General features: G+C 44.6%; 1 protein-coding gene across 5 annotated transcripts; it reads right to left on the bottom strand.

Annotated features, from left to right (window-relative positions):
* Positions 1-493: 493 nt before the first annotated feature.
* On the bottom strand, positions 494-25,258 carry LMAN2L (lectin, mannose binding 2 like). Of its 5 annotated transcripts, none has more exons than XM_032877918.1 (9): positions 25,030-25,258; positions 23,709-23,827; positions 20,568-20,685; positions 19,685-19,767; positions 5,926-5,958; positions 4,694-4,855; positions 4,490-4,604; positions 1,920-2,039; positions 494-1,104 (listed from the first exon to the last, which is right to left on the bottom strand). In XM_032877918.1, exons 1-9 carry the CDS (start codon positions 25,238-25,240, stop codon positions 929-931), a joined length of 1,137 nt encoding a protein of 378 aa, XP_032733809.1. In that variant the 5' UTR covers positions 25,241-25,258; the 3' UTR covers positions 494-928. The 5 variants fall into 5 exon arrangements, with proteins under 5 accessions (XP_032733809.1, XP_032733811.1, XP_032733813.1 ...); XM_032877919.1 differs by having other exon boundaries at positions 990-1,619; positions 25,030-25,255; XM_032877920.1 differs by lacking the exon at positions 5,926-5,958 and having other exon boundaries at positions 25,030-25,257.
* Between the last annotated feature and the right edge of the window lie 319 nt (positions 25,259-25,577).

Here is a 25,577-nt window from a genome sequence, read left to right as displayed (position 1 = left end):
CATGACCCCCTTTCCTTCTGGCTGAGCTGAGGGCTTCTTTCCCAACTGAGAAGAAGGCAAGGTGAGGGTTCTCAGGCTTAGGGCTCAGTAAGAAAGCCCCACCCAAACCACCCCTAAAAGGAAGGACACTGAATTAGAAGCTCATGTTTGGTTTTCATCAGCCATTTTAAGAATTTCCCTTAGGCTACAGAAGTACATGGCTAGGAGAGCTCAGAGCTCCAGTCCCTCCAGGGAGACTGGCCTATTGGCCATTTTAATCACAGGGCAGACAGGTGAGCAGCACATGACCCCTTGTCAGATAAGGCAGTGGAATAAGGATTGACCCACAGAGGAGGACACTCAGGCTCTGTTGTTCAATGACAATGAACTCTTCCAGGCACAGAGGACGAGGGTCCATTGCTCCCAGATTTGCAACAGGAGAATAGCAACTGTTTCTTAACCATTAAGAAACAGAAGCCAAATTTCCTCTTTGGAGAGTATCCAAGCTGAGACCATAAAAAGGAAGTTTCTTTACATTTTCAACACTCTGAGTCGGATTTCAAAAGTCATGATAAACACCAAACATGCAGTTCATCAGGCTCCAGAGTCCAGAAACATCTCCACATGGCCAGATCACAAGGCAAATGTTGCTTCTGGTATAGAAATATGGAGCTGGCCAGTATCCTAGTTACTCCCCTGACAACCATGAAGTCATACAAGCTTCTCTTGACTTGCATACCCAACTTCTGGCCAAACCTGACTGAGGGCCTAAAGGAACCAACTGGGAAGGTCACAAACAAACCAACATAACCAAGATGCACGCTAAAGAACAACAGCTTGAGCAGTGAGCCAAAGAGCCCTCCACTTGTGGCCACCTACTGAGGGTCAGTGAAACATCAGTCTGTTCTGCAGCCCCAGGCTCCAAAAGAGAGGCATCCAGATGTCTCTTCTAGCTCAGGCTGCATGTGGAGAGAGCAATGAGTGGAGGGAGAAGGCAACACAGGGAAGAAGTTTCCATCCGGATTTCCAGGGAGGATTCCTCAGGTGGACAGAGGCTTGGACGAAAAGAAAAAAACCACCAAATGTATGCCTGGAAGGTATGAGGAGTTATCCGTGTTGTGTTCTCTATGGATTTAAAAATGAAACACAACGATCCTCTGAGTCCAACAACAAGGCAGCCTGAGCTATGAAATTCTTTTCTCTGATTTTTGGCATCAGAACCGTATATATTCTCTCTGTCCCTCTTAGCTCCCAAGTGGAAGGACTGCAGGGAAAGGCACATCACAGCAGAGCTGCCCTGGGGTAGGTGGGCTTCCTGAACCAGCTAAATGTCCCCATGGATCACCATGGCAATGCAGTATCCCTGCATTCAAAGCTCCAGTGAGAGAACAGAGTCCCTGACCAGCTGCTGGAGACTGGAGAAGACCCAGCTGGCTCGACACTCGGGCCAGCGCTGGCTCACGGTGACAGCCGCAGGCACGGCAGTAGTGGGATAGCTCAGTAGAAACGCTTCCGGCTCTGTTCCTGCCATTTGTTGTACAGTATGATACCAATGACAATGGCAAATACGGAAAACACCAGCGAGAAAAAGACGATGAGGAAGAGGGCCAGGCCACTCAGTGGGGGCAATGGGGCAGTCACTGAGGAAACAAGAGGGAAGCAAGTCAGAATCAGGAGCCCACCCAGTTGGGGAAATATCAAGTCTCCAGTTTCTTACATTTCTGGGAGCCAGAGGGCAGAAAGACACTCCCTTTCCAGGGGACTCAATTTAAAAACTGAGCAGCCCTGCTTATCTGTAACATGGAGACCAGCAGAATGGCAGGAGCGCGTGCTCCATGAACATGGCCCAGCGAGCTGCGGGTGCAAGTCACCCCAGACCTCCCAGGCACAGGGACCTCCTCTCTAAGCACAGGGCCATTTCCCAGATCCCCTGCGCTCACCTTCAGGCAGCTTCATGTTGTCCACCGAGGGCAGGAACACATCTCGATGCAGCTTCTCCTCTTCTGGGGTTCTCTCCACCGTAAGTTCAAACAACTTCAGGGAGATGACGTCGTGATTATCTAAAGGAAAAAAGCACAGGGAGGACCCAAACCACCTCAAAAAGAGGTATCTTGGGAGTTTCACGCTACAGCTCATTAGCAGTGACCCTGGATTTTTTTTTAGAAACATTTATTTATTTTTTCTTTCTTTTTCTTAAAGATTTATTTTATTTTATTTTATTTTATTTTTTATAAACATATATTTTTCCCCAGGGGTACAGGTCTGTGAATCTAGAAACATTTATTTTTAAGTAATCTCTCCATCCTGCGTGAGGCTCAAACTCGTGACACCAAAATCTAGAGTCAGATGCTGTGCCAACTGAGCCAGCCAAGTGCCCCGCTAGCAGTGACTGAAAAAAATAATTGAAACCTCTGTTTCCTTTCATGTAAAAATAAGGATGGGGAATAGAGAATAATCTATATTACTGAGGATTTAAAGTTTTTATCAATAGGCATGCATTACCTATATAGTTTTAAAAAAACTTAGACATAATGCAAGCAATAAAGCCCACCTCGTATATAAAACCTTGGAACACAGTGAGAGAAGACACAGCACCAAGCTTCCTGTCTGTGTAGACAATACGCCCAAGCAAGATAGGAAAGGGCCTCATGCCAGCTGATTAATAGGCCTTGAGCAGGGCATAGCTATTGGCATGGCACACTTCCCATCTGGACAATGATTAATTCTCTGCAGCTTCTTATAACTATCACCCTGAGTATCTCACTAATAATTACTAGAGAAAGGATCAAGGAATTAGGGACTCCCATTTTTTTCCTCTATTTTTTAACATTTTATTTGAGAGCATGCATGCATGCACGTGCGTGAATTTGGGAGGGGCAGAGGGACAAGCAGACTCTCCACTGAGCGGGGAGCCCAACACAAGGCTCCAGCCCAGAACCTCTGGGATCATGACTTGAATGGAAGAAAGACGCTTGACTGACTGACCCACCCAGGTGCGCTTTTTCTCTTTTTAAAGTTGTTATAATCTGATTCAAACATATTTGATGTGTTTCAAGACACTGAACTTGTACATCTTATAGATGCTCAACACGACCCATCTTCCTCCAGTGGGAGCCCATTCAAGTTGGCTCTTGAGCTCTTTTACATGAACCTAGAAGTTTTTTATTATCTTCCTTGCTTTCCTGGGAAGTTCCCAGCTTTCCCATTTCCTGCCTCAGACCTGGCATCAGTCGTTTCTCCAAGAAGCTCTTGTTTCCTTTAGCAGGAACTGGTATTAAAAGACCACAAAGCTGGGGCGCCCGGGTGGCTCAGTGGGTTGAGCCGCTGCCTTCGGCTCGGGTCATGATCTCGGAGTCCTGGGTTCGAGCCCTGCATCGGGCTCTCTGCTCGGCGGGGAGCCTGCTTCCTCCTCTCTCTCTCTGCCTGCCTCTCTGCCTGCTTGTGGTCTCTCTGTCAAATAAGTAAATAAATAAAATCTAAAAAAAAAAAAAAAAACCACAAAGCTGAATGCTAGGGGTGCTCATGGCTACCAGCATGGTCACCAGAGACTGGATTTCTTAAGAGAAAGACCTAATTTGTATTTAAAGCTATCCTACAGCCAGAGAACAGACACTTACTAATGTAGACAGTATCACTAAACATCTAGAGCAAAGGACTTTTTCAGATAAAAATTATTCTATTTCGTACTAGCTTTATTCATAATGAATTATACTAGTCAAAAAGCCCAAAAGTTCAGTGCCTTACCTCTTCTCCAAAGAGGTTATGATTAAAGCTCAAGCCAAGGGACAGAATAAACACGGAAGGGGAAGCTACAAGTTGGAAATAAGTAAGAATAAAATCCAGAGATAGAAAAGTAAAAGAACTAGGTACTGTTAATGCCACATAAATCAAGCAGGAGTTTCAGAGTAACTGGTCAAACCAGCTAAAGAGAGGACAGAGCAAGGGCTGAGAAGAGAGTACCATGCGTGCTGAGGAAAGAGAAGTAGTTTGGATGAGAACAGTGCTAACGGTCTGGCTGAGATGCCCAGGAGGCCTGAGTGCAGCAGGCTAGAGTGGGGGATGGCCTGGACACAGAAGCCCCTGAACACACAACACATTCGAACACCAAGCTGGGGGCAGTCAGAAGAGGGACAACAGAGTCAGAGAGTTCAAGGAAAAGCTTAAGAGAAGGGGAGCTCAGCACACCAGGATGTGGATGGGAAGGAACCAAACTGCAGAAAGGGCACCAGACATCATGAAGCACAGAACTCCAAACACGGGCTGGAAGAGCTGGCCTGAAGAGGCAGACCCTGCTTTCCATTAGCACCAACCGTCTCCTAGAGCCAACTGCACTAGGACAGCCTAGGCCTGGGGCAGGGGTGTTTAAGGGTACCAGAACACCAGAAGAGAAGCACTGTCCAGGTACTTCCCACAGCTCTGTTGTCTGCCTCTCCCCTCAGAAGCCTCACTAAGGCCCGGCTCTCAAGACATGACCTCGGTCAGGACAAATAAAGAGAGCTCATGGCAGTACCCGAGAGATCCCCAGTGATGGAGGAGGTGCCAAAGTAGTAGCCCCGGGGCAGACGGACCCCAGGCACCTCGATGCAGTCCCTCCACTCATGCTTGCCATCGATGTCCATCATTATCTAGAATAAAAAGAAAAGATACATCAGGGCTACAAAAGCAGGTGCAAGGCAGCCCATACCACCAACTGGTCGAGAAAGCAAGGACTCACCGTCAAATGTCTCTTGACATAGCGAATCACAAGGAAGGTGTCATAGTGCAGATTGCGGACAATGGCTGTACAGCCCCCCAGCTCTGTAGGCCGCCCATCCCGCTCATGATCATAGCTGAGTGAGCCATTGTTCACCATGGCTGAGATATAGGGGAAGACCCGCTGGGAAAGCAGGAAAGGAAGAACAGAGGACAGTAAGGAAGCATGCTTAGGAATGCCTGTACAAACAGCAATGGGAATTTTGCACATACAAGCTGAGCCCCTCCGGCAGACCAGACAACCACTCTACCTCATCGTTAGCAGCCCCTGAGAATGCACACTCAGATGATCAAAGGCTATGGCCCAGGAAGCAACTGAACTCTCCACCTGCCTTCACGAATCCTCCTTGCTACCAACCCGGGTGAGCCTGAAATGGCCCCTCTGGAGTCTGACTCAAATCCTTCCAGAGATCACTCTTTGGCACTCACATACATACATGGCCCAGGACCGGTGGTCTCCTTTTGATACATATATATACCTTCTCCCCAATTTGCCATGTAAACCCCTCGAAGGGAAAAAAAATCACTATACTTGTATGTCCCTTCCTTCCATCCCCCACAACCTCCCACCCCCACCCTCCCAGGTGAGCATTTTGCACATAGCAGGTACTCTGAAAATACCTGTTTGATCAGGGAAATCTTTCCATTCCAAATAATTCCTTTCAAATCCTCAAATCCTGTAAGCACATGATGGATGCTAAATGGATCAGGACTCAGAACCAGCACTGCCAGCTGGTGTTCTCCAGCCACAAGGACTGTTCTTAGTCGAAAGACCTTCCAGCCTACTTAAGCTCCACCTACACATAACTTCTCCCCATAATACCCTGGGCAAGTTCTCCTACTGCGAGCTTCCCCATAAGCTACCAATCTTCCCACCTACTTCAGAGGCCCCGTCTCTCCAACAGAGTTGGAGGAACGAATTCGTCCTCAGAAATGATGGGCTAACCATTTAAGAACCAGCCCAGTGCTGAGGCAGTGCGGAGGCAGGGTGATGAAAGGAGAGGAAACATGACACATGCCCCTTCTCTGGTGACTTCCTCATTGTCCTCAATAGTCAACATGCAAGGTGGAGATGCAGTCAAAATCAGAGACTCGTGACTCTCAAGACAACAGCCACATGGGTGTGAACAGGAGCAAATGCTGAATGGACACAGAGGGAGTAAGGCATGGCCATGGCGTGTCAAGACTGAGTACCTGGACTCCTGGAGAATATCGCCTCTTCTGGGCCTGAGAGGGTCCAGCAGGTTTTTATAAAAATGAGAGAGGACACAGAAGACAGGAGACCAGGTCAGAAAGAAACAGCCATGGAAGAGCTTTGACCCAGCCGTGGTGGATGAGCAAACCGATCTAAATCCCCAGAGCTGCCAGATCTGTGGAGGGCATTTAGCAAGTCCTTACAACCCCTCAAAATTACAGGCAAAACTATGTGCACAGATGCTTGTATGTTTTCTAAGGAGAGGGTCTGTTACTATCCGATTCTTGAAGGGGCCCACTAGGAAAACCTCTCTAAGGCTTTCAGAGACTTCATAAAACACACGGCGTTACACTGTCCAAGAAGGCCCCACGTCGCTTATGTCTCTGAGTCAGAAGGCCAAGCCACGTGTTTTTGTCTGTACCCAGGCAACAGTATTTCTGTAGCAAGGGGAGACACAGGAGTGACAAAGAAGGCCAATTTCTTCCAAATTCAAAATGCCATTTACTGCCCAGGATCTCAGCCTAAGATCTTACCCAAAGGATAAAAATCCCACCACTTGAGAGACAATGGAGTTAACTCTAATCCAGAGGGATCATTTACCCTCTAATTGAACCTTATGGACATACATTTCCAAACAACTGTTGTCATTCTAACCTACAAGGGAAAAAGTTCCGTGGGAGCATTGCTGCATGGCAGATTTAGAAAAATCAAGAGGCTCGACAATATTTAGCTTTGGTCCAGAAAACTGCTACAGTTCTAAGCTACTAGCGACAGGAGATACCTACACAAGCTCAGCCCAGCCCTGCCCTACGGGAAGGATGTGTGAGGGTATAAAGCCCGAAGCATTCCTCCTTCTATCACTGAGCACCTATTAGGAACTGGGCACTGTTCCAGATGCCAGGGGCTCATAGAGCTGACATCAGAATGGAAGAGACAAACAACAAATAAATAAAACTACTTCAGAGAGAGAGGTGCCCAGCTGGTTCAGTCGGAAAAGCTAGCAATTTCTGATCTCAGGGTCATGAGTTCGAGCCCTACTTTAGGTATAGGGACTACTTAAAGAAATACAACTCACAAAAAAGCATTTCAGAGAGTACTAATGCTATGATGAGAATAAAACAGGCAACATGATAAACTGCTAAGGGAACAAGCTCTCTGAGGAGTTGAGGCCTCATCTTTGGAGAGAGCCACCAAAAGATCTGCGGGCATAAGAAGCATGAGATTGACCTCTTCGAGGACCAGGAGGAGACAGCAGTGTCTGACACACAGCCAGTGAGGGAGAGGTGGGTGTGAGCTGAGACACAAGCCAGATCACACTGGGCCTCAGAAGCCACAGGGAGGAAGGAGCGCAGGGCAAGTCTCAGAGCAGACCCCCACTGCTCTGCTTCCATGCTGCTGGGGGACTATGCACAGGTCTACAGAAGGGTACGGAATGCATCAGTAGATGGTCCAGTTCCCAATACTCCTCTCCTACAGCGATCGTGTAGAACAAGGGAATTCATAGTATGCTGTCAAACAACGTACAGGAATGGGCTTCTGAAAAGAATGCTCCTAACTTCAGTGAACAATCAGGGAAAAGAAGGGATTAAAAATGCCCTGGGTAGCTCATTTATCAACCCCAGCACGCATGATCAGAAGTTTACATTGCACCTTTCAAGAAAGTGCCTGGGAAAACTCTCCTTAAGCCATCAGAGCCTTCCTCTTCCCAAGGCTGGTGAGGCATCTGATTATCCAGTAAGAGCCAGAGGTAAGCTGGCCCCCAGCATCCTCTGGGAGAGCCTTCCAGCTGCAATCCCATGTGGGTCCCTCACTCAGTCTCATTCAATAGGCCTGGGAGGGGCGGGGCACAGGATCATCTATTTTTCTTTTTTTTTTAATATTTTATTTATTTATTAGACAGAGAGAGATCAGAAGTAGGTAGAGAGGCAGGCAGAGAGAGAGAGGGAGAAACAGGCTCCCCGCTGAGCAGAGAGCCTGATGCGGGGCTTGACCCTAGGACCCTGAGATCATGACCCAAGCCAAAGGTAGACGCTTAACCCACTGAGCCACCTAGGCGCTCCCATATATTTTTCAAAAAGCACCACAGACAGTTGTAATGTGTGGCCAAATCTAAGAACCACTGCACCAGACACAGCACCCCACAACTTTGGAGACAGAATCTGTCTACTTCAGCAACTTGTGACTTGGCCTTCAACTTTTCACCTCACACTAGTAGTAAGTCTTTAAATGCCCTCTTATTTTCCATGCCCAGGCAGGAGTTAAGTGTTCCTTGGGAAGCCACTAATTTCACACAGCAGCTCATTTTCTTTCCTTGGAAAGCAGCCTATATATAGCCAGAACCAAAGGCTGAAGAATCCCTCAGACTCAGTCAAGGTGGTAGTTTCATTCCTAATTTAAGAGTCACTAAAAATTAGAGTCACTCCTACCTATCGTCCAAATGATTATTGCCTGTAGGATGAAGAAATGTTTCCAAATTTTTCTACTACAAAGCCACTTAAAAAAAAAAAAAAAAAGCCCTCTATGTGGTAATTGTACCCTTAGCCTATCTTGACTGAAGGGAGACCTGTGAACTTGCGGACTTATGTATCCTATGCTAAAATCCCACAGATTCCAAGCACACAAGTAACTGTAAACTACTAGACAGAAAAAGGAGCCCACCAGCCTCTGTAATCAGGGAGACTGGGTTCTAACAGCAGGTATACGCTCAGAGCTGTATAACCTTGGGTGGATTACCATAGCTCCTTGAGACATTCCATTTCCTCCCTGTAAGCACAGAGGATAATACAGAGCTAGCTCACAGGGCTGATCATGAAGATGAAATGAGATACAAGTCCTTTAGTATGGTGTCTGGGAGTCAATAAATGTTCATTCATTCTAAATACAAATACTACTCCCAGCTGTGCATATATGAGCATCAAGGCAAATACTCATCTTTTAGAGCAGTAATTCCTGGACCATTGGCTGTCACAGACTGGTAAAATCTCCAAAAATATGTTGGAGATTAATGGGTTTGCCATTTTTGACCTATAAACATTAAATTACAATAATGACAGAACCATCTATAATAAACATTTTTAAAAGAAAATTTTAATACCAAAAAAATAACAGAATTTCATGATAAACAATTTAGCATTCATGAATTCACTTTACTATTTCTATTCTTTTTTTTTTTTTTTAAGATTTTATTTATTTGACAGAGAGAGACGTTGAGAGAGGGAATACAAGCAGGGGGAGTGGGAGAGGGAGAGGCAGGCTTCCCGCCGAGCCAGGAGACCAATGTGGGGCTCAATCCCAGGACCCTGGAATCATGACCTGAGCCAAAGGCAGACGCTTAACAACTGAGCCACCCAAGCACCCCTACTACTCCCATTGTTAAGACCAGTGAAACTGGGGCGCTTGGGTGGGTCAGTCAGTTAATCATCCATCTTCGGCTCATATCATGATCCTGGGGTCCTGGGAGGTCCTGGGATCAAGTCCCACCGCTGGCTCTCTGCTCACCAGGAAGCTTGCTTCTCCCTCTCCCTGCAGCTCCCTACTCATGCTCTTTGTCAAATAAATAAATAAGATCTTAAAAAAAAAAAAAAAGATCAGTGAAACTTGTTACCAACCAATATGAGTTCATGAACCAGCATTTAGGAGCCACTCTTCTTAGAGTCATTTTTTCCAACCTAAGGCATAGTGCCGTGCAGTAAGCTGGCCAAGTTTGCTCTCTGGAACCTAGATATGAAGAAAAGGAGAGTGGGAGAGGAGAGGGAAAGAACAGAGCCACAAAAGCTACTGCCAAGATGTCTGCAAAGTATCCCCTGGGAATGGCATTTAGTGGTGTGAATGAGAATAATGGGCATTTTCAGAGCACTTATGCTGTGCCAGGTACTGTAGTGAGTAATGTGCACATACCCATTCATTTACTTCTCACAACTGTAAGCGGTGATATCAGTATCCCCACTGCACTGGTAAGAAAGCTTGTTTAAGCAGTAAAACCAGGATTGGAAGCCAAGTGGTCTGGCCCCACAGCCCTGACTCAATCTCCATGCTTCACTGTTCTCAAATCATTATGGAAAAGTGATTAGTATATACTGTTAGAAACAAATAAAACAAAAGCCATAGGTCTCTAATATAACCTGAAACACAGAAATATTGGAGAATGGCTCCAGATTCTAAAAAAGGAAAGGGGAGGTGCCTGGATGGCTCAGTCTCTTGAACAACTGACTCTTCATTTCAGCTCAGATTGTGATCTCAGGGTTGTAGGACTGAGCCCATGCTGGGATCTGTGCTCAGTGCAGTCCACTTGTCCCTCTCCCTCTGCTCCTCCTCTAGCTTGTGTGTGTGTGTCTCTCTCTAACAAAAAAAAATGACATCTTAAATTAAAAAAAAAAAAAAAAAAAAAGGAAAGAGGGGCACCTGGGTGGCTCAGATGGTGAAGCATCCAACCCTTGATTTTAGCTCAGGTCATGATCGAAGGGTCATGAGATCATGCATTGAGCTCCCCACTCAGCAGGTAGTCTGCTTGAAATTCTCTCTCCCTCTCCTCTTCTCGTGTGTGCACACACACTTTCTCTCTTAAATAAATAAATAAAATCTTTAATATGTATATTTTTTTGTTTACTCATCAGTTGATAGGACACTGAGTTATATCCATTTTGTGGCTATGAACGTGTGCTTATGAACAGTGCTATGAACATTTATGCAACTTTCTGTGTAGACATGATTTCAATTTCTCTTGGGTATATACACCTAGGAGTGGAATTGATGGATGATATCAACTCCATATTTAGACATTTGAAGCACTGACCAACTGTTCTCCAAAACGACTGCCCATTTCACATTCCCAACCAGCAGTGTATGAGAGTTCCAATTACTCCACACCCTTACCAACACTTGCTAGGATTTGTCTTTTTTATTTTAGCTATGACTAAATAGCCACAAGTGGGTATTAAGTAGCATCTCATTGTGGTTTTGATCTATATGGCCCTGTTGGCTAATGATGCTGAACATCTTTTCATGTTTCTCCATCCTTTGTGTATCTTCTTTGGGGAAATACTTATTCAGATCCTTTGGTTATTTTTTTTTTTTTTAAGATAAAAACTATTTTCCAAGTAACCTTTACACCCAACATGGGGCTCAAACCCACAACACCAAGATCAAGTGTCACATGCTCCACCAACTGACCCGGCCATTTTTAGATGAGTTGTCTTTTTTACTATTGAACTATATCTAGGATAAGTAAAAACAAGTCCCTTATCATATATACAATTTTCATTGATTTTCTCCCATTCTTATGTTCTTGATGGTATCCTCCAAAGCATAAGTTGTTGCTTTGTGGGATGTTTTTTTGTTTTGTTTTGTTTTAAAGTAGACTCCATGCCCAATGTGGAGCAAATGTGGGGCTTGAACTCATGACCCTGAGATCAAAACCTGAGCTGAGATCAAGAATCAGATGCTTAATTGACTGAGCCACCCAGGTGCCTGCCCCTGAAAAAAAAAAAAAAAGAGTAAAAATGAAGAAAAGAAAGGGTGCCTGGGTGGCTCGGTCAGTTAAGCATCTGCCTTCATGGGGCACCTGGATGGCTCAGTGGGTTAAGCCTCTGCCTTCGGCTTGGGTCATGATCTCAGGGTCCTGAGATCGAACCCGGAGCTGGGCTCTCTGCTCAGCAGGGAGCCTGCTTCTGCCTGCCTCTCTGCCTACTCGTGATCTCTCGGTGTCAAATAAATAAATAAAAACTTAAAAAAAAAAGCATCTGCCTTCAGCTTGCATCATAATCCCATGGTCCTGGGATCAGCCCCACATCAGGCTCCCTGCTCAGTAAGGAGCCTACTTCTCCCTCTCCCTCTCCCCTTCCACCCTGCTCATGTTGTCAGTCATTCTCTCAAATAAATAAATAAATAAAATCTTTAAAAATAAATAAATAAATAAAGAAGTATAATCTTTTTTTTTTCCCCCAAATCATCTGTTTTTGTGTGTGTGGCTTTTGTTTTTGGTGTCGTATCTTAAAAACCTTTGCTTAATCCAAGGTAATGAAGCATTAACCCTATGTTTTCTTCTGAGAGTTGTAGTTTTAGCTTTTACACTTAGTTTTCCAGTTCACTTCGAGTTAAATTTTTTGTATGGTGGGGACAATTTCATTACTCTGCATGTGGACATCCAGTTGAGTCAGCACTTTTTGTTGAAATGGTTCTTTCGGGAGCCCAAGTGGCTCAGGGGGTTAAAGCCTCTGCCTTTGGCTCGGGTCATGATCTCAGAGTCCTGGGATTGAGCCCCGAGTCAGGCTCTCTACTCAGCAGGGAGCCTGCTTCCCCCTCTCTGCCTACTTGTGATCTCTCTCTGTCAAATAAGTAAAATCTTAAGAAAAGAAAAAAAAAAAGGGAAAAAAAAGAAAATGGTTCTCTCCCCATTGAATTATCTTGACAACTTTATCAAAAATCAACTGATCATAAACATGAGGACTTACTTCTAGGACTTTCAATTCTATTCCATTGATCTACAGGTCTATCCTTATGCCAGTACCATGCTGTCTTTATTACTGCAGCCTTGTATTAAGTTTTGAAATAAGGAAATACGACTCCTACAACTTTGCTCTTCTTTATCAGTATTATTTTGGCTATTTTAGCTCTCTTGCATTTCCATACTGATTTTCCGATCACCTTGTCAATTTCTACAAAGAAGCCAGCTAGGTTTCTGATAGACACCGAATGTGTCAAATCTGGAGACCAACGTGGGGAGCATCATCATCTTAATAATATAGCTGTTCTTCGACAACATGGGTTTGAACTGCACAGGTCCACTTCCATGTCAAATTTTTTTTAATACAAAGACAGTACTATAAATGTATTTTCTCTTATGATTTTAATAACATTGCCTTTTCTTTAGCCCATTTTATTGTAAAAATACAGTATACAATACATATAACATACAAAATGTGTTAATCAACTGTTTATATTATCTGTAAGGCATCTGGTCAACAGTAGGCTATTAGTAGTTAAGTTCCAGGGGAGTCAAAAGTTATGTGTGGCTTGTCAACAGTGTGTTAGGGGTGGGGTTGTCGGTGCCCCTAACCACCTCCCACTGTTCCAGGATCAACTATACTAAGTTTTCTGATTCATGCCATAGGATATCTTTCCATTTATTTAGGACTTAACTTTCTTTCAACAGTATTTTATAGTTTTCAGAGTGTACTTTTATTTTTAATTATTTGTAAGTATTTTATTCTTCATGATAGTATAAATGGAATTTTTTTAAAGATTTTTTATTTATTTATTTGAGAGAGAGAGCATGTGTGCACACACAAGCCAGGGAGAGAGAAAGAGGGAGGAGAAGCAGACTCCTTGCTGGGCAGGGAGCCCAACACGGAGCTCGATCCCAGGACCCTAGGATCATGACCTGAGCTGAAGGCACTCAAATGACTGAGCCACCCAGGCGCCACTGGAACTGTTTTCTTACCTTCATTTTCTGACTGTCCAGTGCCAGCATACAGATGTATAATTGATTTTTGCATATTGATCAGGTATCCTGCAACTTTACTGAATTCATTTATTAGTTGTAGCAGTATTCTTGCGGATTCTTTAAGATTTTCTACATACAACATCATGTCATCTACAGTTCTACTTTTTCCTTTGCAATCCGGATGTTTATTTTCTTTTCTTACACAACTGCCCTAACTAGAACCTCCAGTACAATGCTAAATAGAAGTAACAAGAATGGGGCACCTGGGTGGCTCAGTCAGTTGAACATCTGACTCTTGGTTTCAGCTCAGGTCATTCTCTCAGGGTCCTGGGATCAGGCTCTAAGTCAGGCTCCGCACTCACTTCAGAGTGTGCTTGGGATTCTCTAGCCCTCTCCCTCTGCTCCTCCCACTCATGCTCTTGCTCTCTTTCTCTCTCTCTAAAATAAACAAGTCTTTTTTTTCTCTTAATAAATAAGTCTTAAAAAAAAAAAAAAGTAACAGGAACGGATGTCCCCATCTTATTCCTGATCTTAGAGTGAAAGCATTCAGTATTTCACAGTTAAGTATGATGTTACCTGAGGGTTTTCATAGATGCCCTTTATTAGGTTGAAAAAGTTCCCTTCTATTCCTAATTTGTTGAATGTTTTTATTAACATAAAGATACTACATTTTCTCAAGGATTTTTGTTTTTGTTTTTTTTTAAAGATTTTATTTATTTGACAAAAATCACAAGTAGGCAGAGCGGCAGGCAGAGAGAGAGGAGGAAGCAGGCTCCATGCTAAGCAGAGAGTCCGATGTGGGGCTAGATCCCAGGACCCTGGGATCATGACCTGAGCTGAAGGCAGAGGCTTTAACCCACTGAGTCACCCAGGCGCCCCTCTCAAGTATTTTTTTTTTACATCTATTGATATGATCATATGGTTTTTGTCCTTTATTCTATTTTTTTTAAGTAGGCTCAACACCCAACATGGCACTTGAATTCATGACCCTGAGATCAAGAGTTAACCCTCTACTGACTGAGGGAGTCAGATGCTATCCTTTATTCTATTAATATGGTCTATCATGTGGGACGCCTGGGTGGCTCAGTTGGTTCGACGACTGCCTTCGGCTCAGGTCATGATCCCGGAGTCCCGGGATCGAGTCCCGCATCGGGCTCCCAGCTCCATGTGGAGTCCGCTTCTCCCTCTGACCTTCTCCTCGCTCATGCTCTCTCTCACTGCCTCTCTCTCAAATAAATAAATAAAATCTTTAAAAAAAAAAAAATATGGTCTATCATGTTAATTTTCAGATTTTAAAAGTCTTTATTTATTTAAGTAATCTCTACACCAACGTGGGGCTCAAATTCAGGACACTGGGATTAAGAGTCACATGCTCTTCCAACTGTGCCAGCCAGGCACTCTTTAATTTTCAGATTTTTACAGCAACCTGAGGGGTGACTGGGTGGCTCAGCTGGTTAAGTGTCTGCGTCTGCTCAGGTCATGGTTCCAGAGCCCTGGGATCAAGGGCGTGTCAGGCTCCCTGCTTGGTGGGAAGCTGCTTCTCCCTCTCCCTCTGTCTGCCATTCTGCCTGCATGTGCTCTCCCTCTTTCTGTCAAATAAATGAATAAAATCTTAAGGAAAAAAAAAAAAGCAAATTGAATTCCTAGGATAAATACACATGGTTGTGGTATATAACCCTTTTTATGTTGCTGGATTTGGTTTGTTAGTATTTTGTTGATGACTTTTACATCTATATTTATAAGAGATATTGGTCTGTAGTTTTCTTGTGATATCTTCGTGTGGTGTTGGCATCAGAATAATACTGGCCTCAAAGAATAAGCTGGTTAGTGTCCTCTCTTATTTTTTTGTTAAGAATTTTTTAGAAGGGGCGCCTGGGTGGCTCAGTGGGTTAAAGCCTCTGCCTTCAGCTCAGGTCATGATCCCAGGGTCCTGGGATCGAGCCCCGCATCGGGCTCTCTGCTCGGCGGATAGCCTGCTTCCGTCTCTCTCTCTGCCTGCCTCTCTGCCTGTTTGTGATCTCTGTCTGTGAAATAAATAAATAAAATCTTTAAAAAAAAAATTAAAAGGAATTTTTTAGAAGAACTGGTATTAACTCTACTTTCTTTGTTTGACAGAAATAGTGAAGCCGTCTGGACCCAGGCTTTTCATTGTGAGTCATTTTTTATTACTAATTCAATCCCTTCCTGTTACAGATCTATCCAGATTTCCTATTTCTTCCACTATCATTTTTAACAACCACTTATGATCTCGCAATCTCACCATGGCACAGGCAATACCTTGCACTCCCAAAATAGTTCAACTCTTGACTCACTCACCTAAACTACAATTCCTTTATTGCTGACGGGGAAATTGAGGTTACCATGTTAAACATATCTGTTAAACATAACATGTTTATGTTAAGTTTAACAGCCCAAATGCAGGGCTCGATCCCACGACCCTGATATCATGAACATAAACATGTTATGTTTACCAATCTGTCCTGATTTCAGAGAGCCAAGCCTAAACTGAACTCCCGTTCTCAGATGCATTACTGGTTGCTAATATTTTCCCTGTATTTCCTCATGAACAAATGTGGCTGCAAGTAAGCTGAGCAACAAGGTCATGTGCTCTGGTGACAAGGAAACAAGAAACCAGAGAAACATTTTTACCACCACCTTGAGGGATTTGGTGAATTGTTCCACACTCCCTCCTGCCAGCTCCTGTTCTCGTCCCACACATCTTCTATGTGACATTTGCAAGTTTTCAAAAGGTACCGTATTTGTCACCCTCTTCTGATGTACTTAAAAATAATAAAGCAAAATAATGAGATTGTAGGCTGGAAGCAAACACTCTCTCTGTCACTGACAAGATTTTAAAGATTTATTTATTTGACACAGAGGGAGCAGCAGGCAGAGGGAGAGGGAGATGTAGACTCTCTGCTGAGCAGGGAGCCCGATGTGGGACTCCATCCCAGGGCCCTGAGATCATGACTTGAGCCGAAGGCAGCCACTTAACTGACCAAGCCACCTAGGTCCCCACTGACAAATTTTTTTAACCTTTCTGTACTTCAGTTTCTTACCCATAATGTAGAGATAACAATAATATCTACCCCCAAAGAGTAGTTACAAGTAGGTAACATGTACGAGTGTTGGAAACAAGGCCTGGCACCTTTATGTAGGATATCAAAGTAAACCATGCCGCCAACAAAACACACTTGATTTTACCCTCTAAAATAGTTTCAGGTTGTTGCACTGAATATAAGCTCTAAGAACTGAAATTACATAGGAGATGATATGAGAATAATAAATGTCTCCATTCTCAAGGAAATCAACCTGCCAGAACAATGAATGGGAGGGGGTAGAGCATCATAATTAAAACCACAGCCTCTGGGGCACCTGGGTGGCTCAGGCATTAAGCATCTGCCTTTGGTTCAGGTCATGATCCCAGAGTCCAGGATCAAGCCCCACATTGGGCTCCCTGCTCAGCCAGAAGCCTGCTTCTCCCTCTCCCACTCCACCTGCTGGTGTTCCCTCTCTCACTGTCTCTCTCTGTGTCAAATAAATAAATAAAACCTTTAAAGAGAAAAAAAAAAAAGCACAGCCTCTGGAATCTGGTAGACCTATGTTCAAAATCTGACTCCATTTATATTGGCTGTTACCTTGAACAAGACCTTTCTCTAAACTTCTGTACTCATTCATAAATGGGGAAAAATAATACTAACTCTAAGGAGTTTTGATGAGGATTAAGACAGTATTTGTAAAGTACCTGGCACATAAGAGCCACCAAATAAACATAAACCACTTTGATTAGTTTTCTTAAATGTCGTTTTAATAAACACATGTGTTTAACAGGTAAACAACTAATATGGAAACAAGGACCTCATGTTGGTCCAGGGGTTCCCAATCCTGACTATACATGTGACTCACCTGGAGTGCTTTGAAAAAGAAAGGTTGCCTATGCTGCACCTAAGACAAACAGAATTATACTCTGAGCCTGGGGCCTGGACATCCATATTTTAATTTTTTTATTTTATTTCACTTTTTAAAATATTTTATTTATTTTATGGGGCACCTGGGTAGCTCAGTGGGTTAAAGCCTCTGCCTTCGGCTCAGGTCATGGTCCCGGGGTCCTGGGATCGAGCCCCACGTCGGGATCTCTGCTCAGCGGAGAGCCTGCTTCCTCCTCTCTCTCTGCCTGCCTCTCTGACTGATTGTGATCTCTGTCTGTCAAATAAATAAATAAAATATTTTTAAAAAATAAAATAAAATAAAATATTTTATTTATTTTAGAGAGACAGACTCTATACATGCACACGTAAGCAGTGGGGGAGAGGCACGGGGAAGGGAGAGAATCTTCAGCAGACCCCACACTGAGCCCAATGCAGAGCTCAATCCCACGACCCTGATACCATGATCTGAGCCAAAATCAAGAGTCAGGTGCTTAATTAACTGAGCCACCCAGGTGCCCCTGGACGTCAGTATTTTTAAAAGCACTCCAGGCAATCTCAATGTATAGCTGGGAGTGAGAACCTGAATAGCCAGAAAAAGTGCCGATTTTTACTAACCAAAACTAATTTTATTGATTAACATGACACTTCTTACAAAATAAGCCCATCATATCTGCCAAATGAGAACTACTATTATCCGATGGTGAAATGGAAGCTAAGAGAATCTCCACACTTTATTTCTGGAAGAAGCAGAGAGCCACATTTAGAAGTCTAGTCAAGCCCTAAAGCCCATACCCCTACTCAGATGCATCTCTAACTACCACTATTTCCTCAGCATGACCGTAAACCTAGTCATGACAGTCTCCTCATTAAAATCCTTTATAACACTTACCCCCTTAGGATAAAGCCCAGACTCCTTGCCAGGAACACCTCACTCCAGAATCTGGCCCCAGTGCGCACAGTGAGGACGAGCCACGTACATTCGGATGGCTCTGGCACTGGTCCAAAGAGCCAAACCACCACCCACCCAAGCCGACACCACTCAATCTCAGGGGCCAGTCAACTTGCCCAATAGGCAACAGTGTTAAACTAAAGAATGCCACAGGAATGGTGGCCCCTGAAATTGAGCAACATGGCAAGACTGGGGCTCTGTTTTTCTTTCTAGCATCATCTCTCTCTGATCCCTTCTCTCACTTTATTTATCACCTTAACACATGCTTTTCCCTCTGCATGGCACACTGGTTCCTAATTCTGCAGACATCAGTGTAAATGTCACTTCCTGGAGGAAGTCTTCCCCACCACCACCACACTGTCCCGCTCCCGGCTCGACACACCTCTGTGTCTTCTACAGCACCCCACATTTTCCCCAGGAACATCCTCACACCTCAGTGCTCCTGAGTGCAAGGATCCTGCTGGTCTTCTCACTAAGTCTCGCAACCATTAAGTACCTGCTGTATGGTGGAGGGAGGAGGAACACAAGCAACACGGAGAAGCTACTGTGAACTGCCTCACAACAAAAAAAGTCATTCTCCTAACTTGGGTCTCTATTTCCACCTCCTACGGTGAACTCCGTGTGCAATGCTGAAACTGCTAGATCTGCTGAATCTGGGTGTTGCACATACGATCATGTATTCTTCCCATTTCTTTTAATGAGCCTTCAGTTTTTCATAAAAAACTTTCAAAAAAACTTTAAGGAAAAAAATAAAGTGAGTTCTGTGTCTATCCTCAATACTGTCTTTCTTGCTATTATTTAGCTACAGGATACCCATCAACAACCTGTCATAATCGCTTTCCCACCACCTGATGTCATGGCCATCAGGCAAAGAATCTAAACCTGTTGGCAGTATAAGAAAGTACTAAAGAACCCTAGGGTCAGCCAACAAAAAGCAAGAAGCTTCTGCCAACAGCCAGAAACGGGACTGGAACAATACGTTTCCTCCGGGACAATAGAATTGCTGTTCGGGTCTAAAAACAGGAAGAAGAAAAGGAGACTCAAAAGAGTGAGCAAGCTACAGAAGAGAGCACAGCGGTGATCTATTAAGTCAGGGGAGCTGAGTTATATAAATTCAGCTTGCTCTGGTGCAGGCCTAGGAGCCAATTCACCAACCGGCCAAGCATGCTCAATTCCAGCAGCTACCTAATGTGCACAGAAGAACACTCTGAACACTAAAGAAAAAGTCCCCAATCACAAGAGCCATTCCCAAAGAACTGTGCACCATAAACCGTTCTCTCTAGAACACTGTGACAAGGATATTAACTTTTCAAGTTCAACAGATGAAAAAAATAGAACGAAAACCCTCACTTTCTAGCCCCTGTTCCCTCATGAATGTTCCTGAGGCAAAGGACTGTGATATCAGTGCAGCTGACCTAAGCTCTGACACTTGCCATTACCTCTTGCTGCTTCTCCTCATTGGGGTACGTGTCTACAAATACTCCCAGCCCCACAAATTTGTCCATGTTTCCAAACACAGGCCCTAGAGAGAGAGAACAGATGATGAACAATGAAATAAAGCCAAGAGTTGATAAAGGAAAAACATATCACTATGATGGACGAAAAAGTAAAATTCAAGTGACTCCCAGGCCTCTCTTTAAGATGAGAAAACATATGTAAAAGCACCTGGCAAAGGGCAGGGCCTGTACCAAGCACCCAGTAAAGTCGGTAGCTGTTTGTTACTGAAGGCAGGGGGAAGAAAGGCCACTGCAACACTGTTTAGCACTATAGCTGCTCCCTGGTCCACACCAGTTGCTAAGGTGCCCCTAAAGAATTCTGCTTCACGAATGCTTGGTGACAACTATGCCCCTGAGAGAGAGCTGAATTCCCAAGTCCCGGTTCTTGTTGCAAAAAAGAGATCAGGTCAAATCAGGTTCAGTTTGCCGCATCCTTGGAGCAACGGCTCCCATGCAACTCCTAACTCAAGGAGTTCTGAGACCACTCACTCCGCATGCTACAAAGAAGTCAGCTCACCCAGTCACCTGTGTTTGGGAAAGCCGGGGCTTTCACCCACCCAACTGGCCATGTGGCCTCCAAGGGAAACCAGAAGGAACTAATTAGCACAATCTCGCCCCAGGATGAGTCAAGTTCTGCTGCTCTATTAGGACCCAGACCCCATTCTAGAGACTGGACAGGCTGGTCTTCATCCGCAGACATCAAGGGAGTGGGAAAACTGCTGGCACTGGGGGGGCGGGGAGGGGAGGACATATGCTTCTCAAAGAGAGGGCACATGACAAAGCAGACCTGTCGCACCCCACACAAGGGCACCCAGGGTCCCAATACCTGGCTGCATCCGATCCTTCGTGTACCAGATTGCCAAGCCATCCCCATGCAGATTCTTCTTCCCTTGTCCGTGGATTTTGAAGTGCACCTGCAACTCCCAGTCTCTCAGGAAGCACGGCTAGAGTGAAAAAGACACCGGAATCAATGAAGGGCACAAAATGTGAAAGCCCTCAAGCCCTCAGAGCGGTCTAGAGACTTGGAAAACCTAAGTTCAGGCAACATGAGGCAAAGGGTTGAAACTGAAATCTATGACTTGCTAAGTGTTTGCGTCATAAAATCAAACAGGTTAGGCCGTCCAACTGCGTATGATATTCACTATGAAAAGTGAATAAGCCTCCCAGTTATCTTCAGTATCTCCCATAGGAACAGGACAGTACTCCAAAGTTGGAAAAGACAAGGGACTGCTAAGGCAGCAGAGCAAAGCATCTCAGCCTTTAAAGCACAGGTGGCTATTTGCAACTTCAGATCACTCCTGACAGATTCTAAAAACTCTGGATTTCAAGAAAGGTCAAAGTCTCATTCATTACAAAAGAATTTTTTTTAATTAAAAAAAAAAAAGGCTAAGTCATTATGCAAAGGTTTCCAGGAATAATTAGCAGACATGTAAACAACTCTAATTAGCTAGACTTGGCCCTATGTCAAGCTGAGGGGCAAGCCAGAATTCCCTAAGAGGGGTAAGTTACAGTTCCCCAAAACCTCATGCCCGTGGCCAAGAAGCATAAATGTACCAAAGCAGAACACCACCATCCCCATCACAGGGACAGCTTCTGATTGGAAAACGTTATGGAGGTGGGTACTAACAGACTCCTATGTTTGTTCTTTGGAGTTTTCTTCTTTAACTGTGTATCAAAAGCTTGGAAAAATGGAGAAGGAGATAAGTGGATGGTTAAGTGCTCTAAAGAGCTGAACACTTTTTCACGGAGAGAGCAGAGTAGCTATCTGGCTTAGACAGGCTCCTGATTAACAGTCACTATGAACAAAGAAGGGAATGAGGAGCAGATAGGCCAACAGGATTCACCCGGAATCTTTATACAGATTGTTCTGGCTCTTGAGCGAGATATTGCTGGATCGTTTTTAGTTTTCATTTTTAATTTCTGGGAAATCTTCCAAAAGTGTTAGTATCAGGAGCACACAGTCAAATGAAAGGGGTGAAGTTACTTCTGAATTCATTTAAAAAACCCACAATATCTGATAGCTTACCCTACCTTGAAGAGCCCAGTCCCTGCATTGTTGTTCTGGGTTCTCTTTCTGCTGTTTCACTTAGATTTCAGGACAAGAGTGAAATTCAGTGGCAAGAAGCTGCCCCAGAGCCAGTGGGTAGGTATTACTCCCCCTGGGATGAGACCAGGGTTGGAGAGGTTCACACTGAGCCAAGAGGTGCCTGCCACTTATCCTTGGCCTCCTCTACCATAGTGCCATATGCCTTTGCTCAGGGCTATACCTCATATAGCTTCTGAGACTTGGCTGTACATTAGATTCACCTAGGGAGTTTTTAAAAAATCAAAGTAACCACAGGTATCAACTCACCTGGACAGCCAATTTGAGAACCACTATTCAAACAAATACATCCTATTCAAATAACTCAGAAACAACTCCAAAGCCTATTCTGATAGGTAACAACAACAACAACAAAAATACAGCATCAGACAATCTGAAGATGGGCAGGATAACTAGATCCTAAACTAGAACTGATGCTAAGAGTTATGTAGGGGCAGCTAGCAAGTCAGCAGCAAAGCATCTAGCCCTGGACATAATCATTTAGTAACCAGAGACCTCCATCAATGAAGCTTATAACAGACGCATAATGTAACACACATTTCTGTAACCATTTTAACTTTCCAAAGTTTTTCATGTCTATTGTCTTATTTTCACAATAACCCTAGTGGGCACGGAGAAGGTATTACAAAGCACATTTGGCAGACGGAGAAAGGGAGCAATGAGAGAATTAAGTAACAGCGGAGGGCTCACAGTGGGTGTGTAATACGGCGAGATCTGGAACCCAAGTCTTTCAACTGCCAGCCCTTAGTCTCTTCTACCAGAACACACCGCTCTGTACTCTGTCCAAGAATGAGTTCAACACTACAATCTGGGTTAAGAGGCCAGCTTGTGCAAATAGCTTATGTAGAAACTTCTCTTATCCCTCTGTTCTGTTAGAATTCTCTGTCATACAAAATGATCAGAGAAAAGAAATTGTTCTCTTTGCTGAGGTTCACTTATCAATGACCATGAAAAGTTGTAAATCGAAAATCATGAACAAGTAAGTTCTTAGCTTATGAGAACCCAAGAAAAAGTATTAAAGAATGCCAAGGTCATTCCCAAAAGTAAAGTGGTTGTAAAAGATTTAGAAAGAGCCCTAGAAACCAAAATGAAAGCATCGTCTTACACTTGTACAAAATCACAGTGCAGCCACACCAGGAATACTGCATTCACTTCTTGCCGCCATACCTCAAGGAAGACAATGTAGCTAGAAAAGGTCCAGAGAAGGACAAATAAAATGACCAAGGGGCTCAAAGTGGCTTTCACATGAAAATAAAATTTAAAATTAGACACTTTAAAGTGAAATAACAAGGGTAGATACTGGGATGAAGTTTAGGTTAAATTTAAAAGAGCAGTCTTCTACTTTACGAAGTAATTAAATATGAGTTAAGTTGTTAACCTCCAAGAAGTAACAGTATCAGGTCAATCAGGAATTAAGACATTTCAGAAAACACGGAGCCTGGGTGGCTCAGTTGGTTAAGCATCTGCCTTCAGCTCGGGTCGCGATCCCAGGGTTCTCAGATCAAGTCCCTCATTGGGCTCCCTGCTCAGCAGAGAGCCTGCTTCTCCCTCTCCCACTGTCGATCCCCAGGTTATGCTCTCTTGTTCTCTATCAAATAAATAAGTAAAATCTTAAAAAAAAAAAAAAAAAGACTTTTCAGAAAACAATCAAAATGGATTATTTGCTGTAACTGGAACAATTGAGAGCATGTCTCTACATATCTGATTGCACTGTGAAGGTCATCATATTCTCTGAAATGAAAATCCATGACATCCACAGAAGACAGAGCACTGGGGATAAACAGTAAAATTAAGTCAATATGCCACTGCTTAACTTTTTCAGGCTTTCTGGACCACCAACACAGGAGGGAGAAAGATTCTTACCACCCGGTTCCACAGGGCACCCTGTTTACTTTGCATATCTGGGGTAAGGCGGATATACTGGGTCATCACCATGGCGTTGCCCATCAGATTCCACAGTGAGGAACTGCCCGTGCCCACACCTACAGGGACGAAGTAGATCAGTTCACACTCTTCAATACCAACCCACCCTGAAACCACCACGGATCCCTCCTAAAACTGGAGTCGTCATCATCTTCTCCCTTTCGTGACACTCGATCTCCTACCTTCTGTCTTTCATAAATCTCAAATCCTTACCATCTCCACAGCTTCCTTTGACAAAGGCCTTCTCAGATGAACACCCCAGAGCACATCAGAGCTAGCACTTTATTCCTGCCTCAATAACCACAGCTCAGATCCATTCCTCCCATTTTATATGTAAATTTTAGCACCATAAAAGAAAAAAAGAAAAAAAACCCTCCCCAGTTCTACCAAAAAGAGCTTGACTCTCAGGTTTCTAGGGCTTAATCACATTCTTTCTGTAAACGATGCAAGGGTGAAGGTACTTCTCCCAATACCTCAGGCTTCATGCCTCTTGCCAAGTGAGAACTCTGTGTCTGTAATAGTCCATTGTGCTACCAGAGACGGCAGATTAGGCACTCAGGGCATCTGATGAGTAGAATAAATGATCACCCTTAGCAGCTGTGTATATACACTCTTGCACTTTGAGTGATTTGTCTGCTGTCCCACACTCCAGTGGGGAAACAGACTTGTGTGAGTTAAGCCATCTGCATTGATTTGGTCCTCTCTGTAGCTAACTACATAAATTTTCTGGTCGATAAAGCTGTGTCTAAGAGCCTAAGAACCCTAAACAGAGCAAAGCTAACTAGCCTCTTTCATCAACAGGGCTCCTAGACTGGAGAGCAGGTGTTTTAACCGGCAACAGAATTTCCTCTTTCTCAGTCCGGCCAAGTTCTATCCCGGCTCTGCCTCCTGCTTCATTTCTAGCACATCCACAGCTCCACCGGGAGACCGACTCTTTGCTAGTGGCCTTCAGTCACTACCCACCATTTGCAGTTCTATCCCTTCCTACATTCCTGCTGTCCAACTCCGAGCTCCCCTTTGTCCAGGCCTAGCGCTAGCGGCATCCGAGCCCGGCTTCGACCTGCTAGAAACTTCCAAAACGGGGGGCGGGGAGAGCTGACCCCTGCCCTTTGGACCCGAGGCTCCCAAACGCTGCGCGAGTCCCCGTGCCCCACGCGGTTTCCTTTGGGGCCACGAGCCCTTAGCCACCCCCGGTCACTACCGCTGAGCTCAGATCCCGAAGCCCTCCCCGTGCACGACCACCTCGCCCCGGGCGCCTCACCCTGGTAGGGCTTCGACAGCGAATGCTCCCGTTTCAAGTACTCGAACGTTTGACCCGCCCCGACTTGCCGTGGTCCCTGCCCAGACCCCATCAAAAGAAGAAGGAGCAACATCCTGGACCCATTCCGAGCCGACAAACGCTGCCGCCACCGCTGCCACCACCCAGAGAGTTCTAGAGTCGCCGCCATCTTTCCCACCGCCCATCCCTTCATTAAAAGCCCGCCCCGTAGCCCAAGCCATTAGCCCAGGGAACCATCTGCCCCGGGTCCCATTGGTTCTCCTCGAGCCCCCGCCCCCGCAGGTGAGCATCTCACCGATTGGCTGGCTTGGGTATCAGTTGCCTTGCCAACCCAGGAAAAGGGCGTGGCCTAATGCCTGGCCTCCCTTATTTGCATTTGTCCTGAGCTCCACTAGGCCTGCTGGGAGACGTAGTGATTTCTATTTTGTCTCTGCGTTCTAGAGTAAATTTAAAGAAATAAAATGTTTCTCGCAGTTTCACGCAAATGTTCTATCCTCTCTCCCATAGTACCCTCCTGTCTGTCGAGAGCT

Source organism: Lontra canadensis, unplaced genomic scaffold (assembly GCF_010015895.1).
Source record: "Lontra canadensis isolate GAN:19392208 unplaced genomic scaffold, GSC_riverotter_1.0 scaffold61, whole genome shotgun sequence".
Taxonomy (NCBI): domain Eukaryota; kingdom Metazoa; phylum Chordata; class Mammalia; order Carnivora; family Mustelidae; genus Lontra; species Lontra canadensis.
The sequence above is the reverse complement of the archived record's forward strand: the minus strand, read 5'-3'. Positions and strand labels throughout refer to the sequence as shown.

Bases quoted from the DNA above. Each gene is read 5' to 3' on its own strand.
- LMAN2L (XM_032877918.1), bottom strand. From the start codon at position 25,240: ATGAAGGGATGGGCGGTGGGAAAGATGGCGGCGACTCTAGAACTCTCT. The intron at 2,040-4,489 runs GTACTGCCATGA...TTTTTCCTTTAG, and splicing joins CATCACTGGGGATCTCTCGG to ATAATCACGACGTCATCTCC. The intron at 1,105-1,919 runs GTGAGCGCAGGG...TTAAATCCATAG, and splicing joins CAACATGAAGCTGCCTGAAG to AGAACACAACACGGATAACT.